General features: G+C 41.1%; 1 protein-coding gene across 1 annotated transcript; it reads right to left on the bottom strand.

Moving 5' to 3' along the window:
• Positions 1-5,859: 5,859 nt before the first annotated feature.
• On the bottom strand, positions 5,860-7,415 carry LOC100990669 (keratinocyte-associated transmembrane protein 2-like). Its single transcript, XM_034946820.3, has one exon. The coding sequence runs from the start codon at positions 6,800-6,802 to the stop codon at positions 5,993-5,995; it is 810 nt and encodes a 269-aa protein (XP_034802711.1). The 5' UTR covers positions 6,803-7,415; the 3' UTR covers positions 5,860-5,992.
• Between the last annotated feature and the right edge of the window lie 4,331 nt (positions 7,416-11,746).

The raw sequence follows: 11,746 nt of genomic DNA, 5'->3' as shown, positions 1-11,746 counted from the left end.
AGAAGTATGGGCCCCACAAATCGCAGGTTAGTGGGAAGTGGGTGTTGTTCTGGTCCAGTAAGTGTCTGAAATGACTTGCTCTGACAAATACATATGTGTGTGCCTATAGATTTGGCTGTTTCGTTTTTAGAAAGAGTAACTTATGGCCTGATGTAGTGGCTCACACCTGTAATCCTAGCACTTTGGGAGGCTGAGGCAGGAGGATTAGTTGAACCCAGGAGTTCAAGACCAGCTTCGGCAACATAGCAAAACCCTGTCTTCATGAAAAAAAAAAAAAAAAAATTAGCCAGGCATGGTAGTGTGTGCCTGTAGTCCTAGCTACTCAGCAGGCTGAGGTGGGAGACTTGCTTGAGCCCAGGAGATTAAGGCTGCAGTGACCCATGATTGCACCACTGCACTCCAGCCTGGGCAACAGAGGGAGACCCTGTTTCAAAAAAATAAATAAGAGTAGCTTACCTGGAATTCATATCTGTTTGGCTCACCGTGAGTGAAAAATGATTTGTATGCAGGGCCAGTAACGGTTTCTAGTGGGTTAAATGTTAGGGATGTTGACTTTCTTTTTCTCCCTTCCTCCCTTCCTCCTTTCCTCCCTTCCTCCCTTCTTTTCTTTCTTTCTTTTCTTTTCTTTTCTTTCTTTCTTTCTTTCTTTCTTTCTTTCTTTCTTTCTTTCTTTCTTTCTTTTTCTTTCTTTCCTTCTTTCTTTCCTTCCTTCCTTCCTTCCTTCCTTTCTTCCTTCTTCTTCTCCTTCCTTCCTTCCTTCCTTCCTTCTTTCCTCCCTCCCTCCCTTCCACCCTTCCTCCCTTCCTTCTTTCTTTCTTCTATCTATTATCATCTAATTGATAATAAGGGAGGATGACAGGTAAAAATATTTTGGGGGGTAAGCATCCTTTTTCCTGCTTGTTATCAAAACTGATATATCATCTTTCTCTCATACAGTTTAATAAGTCTCACAGACACTTTCATTAATAACTTATCTGAATTCCTGGAGTGGTAAATGGTTGTCTGGTGGGGTTTCTATTTGTTTGTCTCTCTTGTCCTTTAGAAGTCACAGAGAGGTTAACTATCTCAAAAATTCATGGCTGGTCAATAGTTTAGATCAGTAGCATAGCTTTATGTTTTAGAATCTTCAGAAAGGCTTTCAGAGGATCCATCGTTATTCACCCTGCTTCCAGAAATGTTTTCTGCTACTGCCTGCAAACCCTGTTTGACACTAGAGGTACTTATAGTCCAATCTGAATGATAAGGTTGTGATAATAGCAGCTACCTCTTAACTGATTGCAATGTGCTAAGCTCAGTACTGGCTGCCTTAAATTGTAATCTCTCCATTCATCTGTGTAATATCTTATTTATTTATTTATTTATTTTGAGATAGAGTCTCACTCTGTTGCCCAGCCTGGAGTGCAGTGGTGCAATCTCAGCTCACTGCAACCTCCGCCTCCCAGGTTCAAGTGATTCTCCTGCCTCAACCTCCCAAGTAGTTGGGATTACAGGCATGTGCCACCATGCTGGGCTAATTTTTGTATTTTTAGTAGAGATGGGGTTTCGCCATGTTGGCCAGGCTGGTCTTGAACTCCTGACCTAAGTTGATCCACCTGCCACTGCTTCCCAAAGTGCTGGGATTACAGGCATGAGCCACCGCACCCAGCCAGCTCTTTTATTTATACCCAATATATGGACGGGAAAAGTATAGTTTACATTAAAATAATACAGGTTGGATTGAGTCACACAGCTGTTAAGAAAGTAGCTTAATTGGAATTTAAATGCAGGTTGGCTGATATCAAGTTCTTGACCTTGTCTCAAAAAAAAAAAAAAAGTAAAAACATTATTAGTTTTATTTACCACAAATGGAAGATCAGGCAATCTGGAGGCACAGGTTTGTGTTGTAACACTCCAAATGCCTCAGCACAATGGTAGAAACTCTCCATTATTTGTGTGTGTGTGTGTGTGTGTGTGTGTGTGGCGGGGGGGGTGGGGCTTGTTTTTTTGAGACAAGGTCTCACTCTGTCACCCAGGCTGGAGTGGAGTGAGGTGATCTTGGCTCACTGGAACCTCGGCCTCCCGGGCTCAAGTGATCCTCCCACCTCAGCTCCTCAAGTAGCTGGGACTATAGTCAGGCCACTTTGCCTGGCTAATTTTTGTATTTTTGATAGAGATAGTGTTTTACCATGTTGCCCAAACTCAAACTCCTAGGCTGGTCTCAAACTCCTAAACTCAAGTGATCCACCCACCTCGGCTTCCCAAAGTGCTGGGATTACAGGTGTGAGCCACTGCGCCTGGCATGTTTTTCTGGTTTGAAAATCCCAAACTTCTTTTCTTTCATGATTTGCTCCAGCCACACTGGATTACTCATTGTACCCCAGGTATGCCTCACATTTTTATGTAACAAATTTGGCAAGGATTTAATACATCCAAGGCACTGTATATTTGGGGGAGTTTAAAGAAGAATAGACATTGCATAATCTAGTGGGGATGGCATTTGTGGGCTGAGATGCTGTATTGCAGACATTAGTGTGGTGAGCACTCCCCAAAAGAGGTACAGATAAAACTCTGTAGGAACACAGAAGAGGAAGTGATTACGTGTGACAAAAGCAGCATGTGAGCTGGTTCTTGACTAAGAGAATTTTAGCAGGTAGAGATGGTGGAAAGCACATTCTAGGCATTCTAGATAATCCCAAAGCTATGGCATGGGAGGTGTTAACCTGTACAGGGCATGATATGTCTAGGGAAGAGCTACACTGTGTGGAAGAGGACTGGTATCACATTGAACATGGTCAAAGACAGGCTTGCAAGGTGGTGGGGGACAGATGGCCGAGGGCCTCAAATTTCTGATAAGGAATGTGGATTTTGTTCTATAGGCCTAGACACCATTAAATCCAAAGACTTGCCAAAGCCTCTATCCACCCTGATCTTTCTTGACTCCCCTAAGAATGCTCACATCACTAGCACCTGATGTTTCCTGTACCTGGAAAAATGTTTCCCCAAATATCTGCACAGACCATTCCTTTGTTTCCTGCAGGTCTTTGCCAAAATAATACTTTATCAGAAAGATTCCCCTGACTACCCTGTATAAAATGGCACCCTCTTGCCCTGTATCCTTGAACCCACTTTTATTCTTCTCATAGTCCTTATCACTATCTGGTATATTCTTTGTTTACCATTCTTCCCTCCCTCTTTCTTTCTCCCTGACCTGAAATATAAACTCCTTAAGGCAAGAATTTTTTTGTGTATGTTTTATTCACCGCTATCTTTACAACATCAAGAAGAGGGCATGGTACAAAGAAGGTGCTCAGTATATATTTGTTCAATTAATGAATTAATTAAAGTTTGAATTTCCAGCCTCTGAGGCCCCTTAGAATACTTATATGTTAGCAAATTTTTCTTATTTTTAAAGGCTACATGCAAAAGATTCATCTGGATTGTTTGTTAACAAATGAGGAATACTGGTACTCTCCCTCAGATGTAATTATGCAAATAATCCTCAGATCACATGTTTAAAACAATAAAGTGTGTCCCTTAGGACTCTCAGGTAGCTAGTTATAGACAATAAAACTCACATGGGCTCAAAGGAAAAGGAGAATCTTGTGGTTCACAAAATAAAAAATTGCAGGTGTAGTTCTTCCATCATGTACCGGTTGACCCAGTGATGTAACAAATCCTATTTCTATCCCTCTCTCCGCTTGACCTTTCATGGCTGGATTTATCCTTGGATTCCACTTGGTGGCAAAAAGGCAGCTACAATTCTAGATGTTACATTTGCTCCCCACATCATGCATCAGAAAAGAACAGTGCTTTTGAACTTGATCTCTGACACAGAGTTTGAGATTCACTCTCTCTCTCTTTGGCTCAAATTGTGTGCCTTCTTCATTCCCACCTCAGTCATTGTGACCAGTGTCGGGGTGGACAATGCTGATTGGCCAAGCCATCCAGGGCCCACCACTAGAGCGGAGGTGGATGAGTGAGGTTAATATGACCACAACTATGTGGCCGAGGAGCGAATGTTTCAAAGGAAAATTTAGGGTGCTATTGGAGGAAGAATAGGAACTTGGATCCTAGGGAGGCAGCCAACACAAGACCTGGCTTTGGGTATTCTCTTTCGGGTAGTTGTCATTTGCTCCCCAGACTGGTGGTGATGGACCACAACTGTGTGGACCCGTTTCTAATCTAGTTAGGTGATATTTTTGTTCCCCTTTTTTTTCTGCAGGTATTTCAAATACTCACTATGCTCCACAAATCCCCTACCTTGTCCTACTCCTTCTTAGCAAATGATTTTTACTCTAATTCATAGAGAAAATAGAATTAGACAAGTATACCATTTCTACCACCTGACCATCCAATTCACAAACTCATTTACATTTGTACTCATTCGTACCTAGTCCCTTGTAATCTTAAGAGTTGCAATTAGCAAACTATCCTCTGTGGGCCTGCCACATTTTTTTGTAAGAGAAAAATGTTATAGGAAGACAGTTATACTCATTTGGTTAAGTATTGCCTTTAGCAGCCGGCGTGGTGGCTCATGCTGCTCTCCCTCAATCTACCAGTGTGCTCAAAGATATCAGACTTAAAACAAAACAATTCTCTTAGTTCTTCGACACTCTCATGACCCTGCTCTTTTATTTTCCCTTCTCATCCAAGCTTCTTTTTGTATATATACATATCTTTGCCATTTATTTTTAAAAATCTTATTCAAAATATTAAATAATACAGTTTCAGATATGAAAAAAATTACTGCAATAAAACAATTCAGAGATATTTCCATTGTGCTTCCCTTCCTTGTTAGGAAAGTACACTGTCCACCCTAGAGACAGGATGGACGGCCTTCTTCCAGCTCTACCCAAAGAACAAGGCCACTGGCTCACCTGGGCCCTGCTTGACATATATTAGGGCTTATGTTTTCTGAAATGTTGTAGTGACACTTGTAAGTCAACCATGGTTCAAATCACATATTTACGTATTGATCAGTTCTTTATGATAGAAAGATAGACACAAATGAAATATAGTAAATAATTTCCAGTTGCCATAAAAAACAAAAACAAAAGAAAACAAGCGTGGAGGAAAAAAGGTCATTGTACACAAATATACTTTATGTATACAAACAACTTCAATCAGGTATAATTTTAATTTGAAAGACCTAGATACAGTATTATTTAAGTGATAATGACCCATAAGATTTATTCAAATTCACCATAAAATAATACATGGAGTAAACAAATGTGATATAATTTTAAACTCTGCCCAATCCTTGAAACCTTGGAGGAACCCATGCTACAATCAATTGCTAAGTAAAAGCAACTGTACATGTATTTAATATTTTATCACAGTTTCCACTTCTAAATTTAACATAGTAATTCAAACCAAAAAAAATAGTATCTCTGTAACGTTTTATGTATGTCCACTGCAAGCTGCAGAGTCTCTGTTGCCAAGATTTCTTGACACATTTAATGTTTTACCTAAAATCGTGGTCAGATTGAGAAATATCGTTATCCTAAATTATGTTTAAATTATCTAAAAATATCCAAAGCAGTTTTCTTGGAAGGAAAAAAAATATTACTCAAATGTAAAGCATTATCACACATATCCTTGTACATTACAGTTTGGGACCACAAAAAAATGTGTGGTTAAAAAATAGTATTTGAATGGCAGAGAATGAATGTGAGTCAGCAGTAACAGATATGTTAGAATTTAGTTACAAGTTTGGGATCTTTTAAAAGTAGCATCACTAATACTTCCAGAAGAAGCATAATAAATCTAAAACAATAAAAACTAACAGTGTAAATATAAGGTAATGCTTAACTCACATTTTGGACACCTGATTAAACTCAACTCTAAAAGTACAGATCAAAAAGTTATATACTCCTTGTTTATGACATTTAATTTCCAAAGCACCAAGGCAAAAGAGAGACCCACCTCTCATTTAAGTACCAATTGCCTATGGCAAACATCTGCACAATATCATATAAAAAGTCAAGCAAATAAAATTACATAATAAGCAAACTCAAATCACAGGGCAAAAAATATAATTATTGGTAATCTTCAAAGAAGACATTGCCTCATTAACATTCTGATCTAGGCAATGGTATTCCACTGTTTTGGAACAAAGGCCATCACGCCATTTTCTGCTTTGAACCAGAAGAAAAATCTTCCTTTTTTTGTGGTATGTAATGTAGACAATAGCAATGCAAAAAGCAAAAATAATAAGATGAAAAAAGAAATGGCTATCTTCCTCTTCTATATTTGAGGATGGCATCTTAAAAGATTTCACTGACTGTTCAATTTCCATGTAACCCCTGTTTTCTTCCAAGGTGTCATCAGACTCGTCGTCATCCCTGTGGCCCGTGGTCCAGTCATAGTCTGGTTCTCCATAATTGCCACTGTCCAGAGTGTCTTTGGCTGTGGATGGAGAACTGTTCAGCGTGAGAAGATCCTCCTCCTCTGTGCTAGGATCTTCATTGTTATCAGCTTCCTCTTGAGACAGAGGTGTAGGTGAGGGATGAGGGGCCACAGATGCTCCTCCACTTTTCTCAGTACTCATTGTGGGAGGGAGGGTGGTACTGATTTGGGAAATAGAAGATTTGGTTTGTTTTTCATGTGTTAAAGCATTCACATTTGGGGTAGAAATATCTGAGTTGAGTACAGATTGAATCAGTGAATCAGTCCATGATACAACACTGGATAGAGTGGCGGACACAAGGAGGAGCGCCAAGACCAGCGGCCCCACCAGCCCCGCAAAGGCTTGGATGGCCGACCTGGGCAGAAGTTTTGCTTGTGCGGGCCCCCTCATCCTCCTCAGGGCAGCAGCAACCATAACGGACTCTTTTTTTTTTTTTAAAATGTATTATCACTCTGTTGCCCAGGCTGGAGTGCAGTAGCATGATCTTGGCTCACTGCAACCTCCGCCTCCTGGGTTCAAGCAATTCTCCTGCCTCAGCCTCCCAAGTAGCTGGAATTACAGGTGTGTGCAACCAAGCCCACATAATTTTTGTATTTTTAGTAGAGACACGGTTTCATCATTTTGGCCAGGCTGCTCTTGAACTCCTGACCTCAGGAGATCCTCCTGCCTTGGCCTCCCAAAGTGCTAGAATTACAGGCGTAAGCCACCACACCCAGCCCCAAGCTTCTTAGAAGTGTTGTTTTTGTCTGGATGTGGTGGTTCACACCTGTAATCCCAGCACTTATGGAGGCCGAGGTGAGAGGATTCCTTGAGCCTAGGAGTTTGAGACCAGCCTGGGCAACATAATGAGACTTGTCTCTACAAAAAAATTTAAAAATTAGTTAGGTGTGGTGGTGCATGCCAGTAGTCCCGGCTATTTGGGAGATTGATGTGGGAGGATCACTTAAGCCTGGGAGGTTGAGGCTGCAGCAAGCTATGATTGTGCCACTGCAGTCCTGCCTGAGTGTAGTGACAGAGTGAGATCCTGTCTCGGAAAAAAAGAAAAAAGGAATATGATCAGCCTCATATTCCTCACCTTCCAGTCACTTCTCAAACCACTTCAGTCTTTATCATTTGCTGTTAGTTAACTACTTAATGAGGTCAATAAGTTTAATTAATTAATTAAACCATTTAGTTAACTAGGTAAAATATGTGTGGGGTAACCATTATGTGCCAGGTACTGTTCTAGGCTCTGAGCAGTGACAAAATTGGCAGAAACTCTTGCTGAGTGGAATTTGTAATCTAGTGGCGAGACAATGAACAAAATAATAAGTAAAATATCCAGTATGTTAGAAAATAACAAGTGCTGTGGAGAAAAACCAATCAAGGAAGGGAGATGGGGAGTGCTCACTGTGAACATGACGTTTGAGCAAAGAAGGTGAGTTAGTGTGCCCTTGGCAGAGGGAACAGCAAGGGTAAGAACCCTTGTATGGGAGTGTCTGGAATGTTCAAGGAACTGCAAGGACCAATATCGCTGGAGTCAATAGGAATATGGGGCAGAGTGATAGGAGATGGGGTTGGAGAAGTAATGGGGGTCTATGTTACTTACAGCCTTACATGCCATTCTAAAGATTTTGGCTTTTGACTGGGTGCGGTGGCTCATGCCTGTAATCCCAGCACTTTGGGAGGCCAAGGCAGGTGGATCACCTGAAGTCAAGAGTTCGAGACCAGCCTGGCCAACCTGGTGAAACCCCGTCTCTACTAAAAATACAAAAAAATTATCCAGGCATGGTGCTACATGCCTGTAATGCCAACTACTTGGGAGGCCAAGGCAAGAGAATTGCTTGAACCTGGGAGGCAGATGTTTCAGTGAGCTGAGATTGCACCACTGCACTCCAGCCTGGGTGACAGAGTGAGACTCCGTCTCAAGAAAACACAACAACAGCAGATTTTGGCTTTTGTTCTGAATGATTTCACTCCAAATGATTTGGGATATCATTAAAGAGTTTTTGAGCCAAGAAGTGATATGACCTTATTTAGCATTCTAAAGGGATCCCTCTGGCTGCTCTGAGGGAAGCCAGCTAGGAGATTCTTGCAATTATTCAGAGATGATGGTGGCTTGGATATGGCACTTGCTGGAGAACTGTTCCAGTTCTGAATATATTTTGAAGATAGAGGTAACAGAGGATTGCTATAAATTAGATGTGGTATAGGACAAAGAGGGGAGTCAAGGATAAATCCAAGGTTTTTGGCCTAAGCCACCAAAAAGGTGAAGTTGTCATCAACTGAGATGAGGAAGATTGCATAAGGACCAAGTTTTAGAGGAAAGATCAAGAATTTGTTTTGGGACACACTAAGTTTGAAAGGTCTTTTGGACATTTAAGTGAAAATGTCTAGCATACAGTTAAATATATGTCAGGAGATCAGTAGAGAGGTCAGGGTTGGAGATAAACATTTGCAAGTAAACATATAGATCACAGTTAAAAGTCATATAACTAGATGACATCACAAAGGGAGTGGCTGAGATAGAGAAGTGTATAGGCTCTGAGTCCTGGGTACTCCAAATTTAAAAAGCCCAAAAAATGAGGAGAGAGTCTAAAAAAGCAGCAGCCCATGAGACAGAAGGGAAACCAAAAACCAGGATCTATGATGTCATGAAAGCCAATTAAGGAAAATGATCAGAGGAGGAGGAAGCAAACAACGGGGTTAAATAGAGCCAGGTGTGGTGGCCCATGCCTGTAATCCCGGTACTTTGGGAGGCTAAGGCAAGAGGATCGTTTGAGTCTAGGAGTTTGAGACCAGTTTGTTGTCCCTGAGCAACACAGGGAGACCCCATCTCTACGCCTGTGGTACCAGCTACCTGGGAGGATGAGATGGGAGGAGTGGTTGAGTCTGCACTGAGCCATGAGTGTGCCACTGCACTCCAGCTTTGGCAACAGAGTGAGACCCTGTTTCAATCGATAAATCAATCAATGCTAGTAATAGGTCCAGTGAGATGAGGACTAAGAATTGGCCATTGAATTTAGCATCTTGTGGATCACTGGTGACCTTGACAAGAACATTCTGGTGGAATAGTGGGTACAGAGCCTGATTAGAGTGTGTTCAAAACACAATGAGAGGAGAAGGATTAGAGACAGTGAAGATAGAAAAATTTTGAGGAGGTTTTGCATGAAAGGCAACAGAAAAACCACATTCTATTTGAGAAAACGAAAGACAATTGTTCTTTCTGATTTTGATTTTCTGTTATTGTTGACACTGTACGCTCCCTTCCCCTTGGCTTCCAAGACTTCCACCTGCCAATATCTGCATCTTTGTGCCTAAGGACTTCTGAATCCTGCATGCATCAAAGGAAATGCTCAGAAATTAACACCCCTAGGAGCAGCCCTCCACCAATGGGTGACAGGAGTTGGTGGATAAATATCACAGCTCCTGTGGGGATAATTCTGAGGCTTGTGGTTTTATATCACACCAAGCCAGTGGTAGCTAGGCTCAAGGACACACCCTCTATTAGTTGCCTTCACTTCCTTGCCCAATTTCTTCACTTCCCAGATGGTTTCCTTGTACATCCCAAATAGATTACTTGCACTTGAATTCTTGTTTCAAAATCTGCTTCTTGGGGAAGCAGATTTAAATTAATTTAAATATTAAATTAAATTAAATTTAAATTAAATTAATATTAAATTAAATTAAATTTAAATTAAATTAATATTAAATTAAATTAAATTTAAATTAAATTAATATTAAATTAAATTAATATTAAATTAAATTAATATTAAATTAAATTAAATTAAGACACTGTGTATTTAGATTTAATCTAAAACTTAATAAAGCTCAAATGCACCATGCTACACAATAAATACTAACTTTCAGTTTATAATTAGCATATTTGCAATTAAAGGCCCCTTCTTAAATAATTTTGGGCAAATGCAACAAGGTCTTTAGAAAATGGAAAGACTCAGAAAGCTTCCTTTTGCAAGTAATTCCTAGGCTTCTTTTCTTTTTCTACCTGTGATAAATAAGAAATATGTGTTTGATCTTTGTCCCCGGTTCCTGACATGGAACTTCTAAAACCCTTGGAATTAACTGAATGATAGGGGCGATAGTGTTACTATAGGTAGGCAGACAAGAGCAGGGCACGAGAGGCCTCCCTACCCACCGCCCAACCAGGAACATCAGGTGACCATCAGATGATGGTCGTGCAGTTGATAACTTTCTCTCTAAATAATCATTGATTGTAGCCAGCGCCAGGGAAAGGCAGTCTCTCAATAGATAGGAAACACCTGAAACTAGTGATTAGCCGCTTCCAGGTAAGAGCTCAGAAGTTGGGTGGGTGGGCTCAAGCATGCACTTTAAGAGGCAAAATGGTGGAGTTTAAGCCCTCGACTGCTAAGGGAAAAATGCTTCAAATGAGCATGTGCACAATGTCAGTAAACACTCTGTGCATGCCGCCCCTCCCTACTGCTGGCAGGCCATTGGGCATGCGGACAGCCCACCCCAAGGGAAGAATCAGGGGAGAAGGACACAACCCTCAGAAGCATATCATCGTATAAGACCCCAAGCCAAACATCAAACAGGGCATGGTGTTTGACTCTCTCACGTCACCCACTTGGCCCTCTTCCAAATGTACTTTACTTTCTTTCATTCCTGCCTAAAACTTTTTAATGAACTTTCACTCCTACTCTAAAACTTGTCTTGGTCCCTCACTCTGCCTTATGCCCCCTTGGTCAAATTCCTTCTTCTGAGAAGGCAAGAATTGAGATTGCTATCTACCTGTATGAATTTGCCACCAGTAACATGCTTTGTTCCCGCAAGACTTGGATATGCTCCCTAGTGGTAAAGATAGGAGCATCTTTTGTTATTCATAATAAGCCTCTTCCAACCATACTAAGGTGACTTTTGGGGGACCCCCCAATAGCTTCAGGATGGGGCTGGTTGTCAGAGCAACTAACCTTGTGAAACTTTCAGCCCCACCTCAGGACTTCTGGGGAGGAGAGAGAGAGGAGCTGGAGACAGAGTTCTATCACTGATGACCAGTGATTTATCAACCATGCCTACATAGTGGAACTGCCATAAAACCCCCTAAATGACAAAGTTTGAAGAGCTTCTGAGTTGGTGAACACATGAAGGTGCTGAGAGGGTGATGTGCACACAGGGCATGGAAGCTTTGTGCCCCTTCCTCCATACCTTTCCCTATGCCTCTTCCATTTGGCTGTTCCTGATTTGAGTTCTTCATAATAAATTGGTAATTGTAAGTAAAATACTTTCCTGAGTTTGGTGGCCATTCTAGCAAATTACTGAATCTGAGGAAGGGGTTGTGGAAAACTCTGACTTATGGGTGATAGGTAATGGTGATGAAAAGAGTACAATTCTGGAAAATAT

Source organism: Pan paniscus, chromosome 1 (assembly GCF_029289425.2).
Source record: "Pan paniscus chromosome 1, NHGRI_mPanPan1-v2.0_pri, whole genome shotgun sequence".
Taxonomy (NCBI): Eukaryota; Metazoa; Chordata; class Mammalia; order Primates; family Hominidae; genus Pan; species Pan paniscus.
This window is presented reverse-complemented; position numbering and strand designations above follow the sequence as displayed.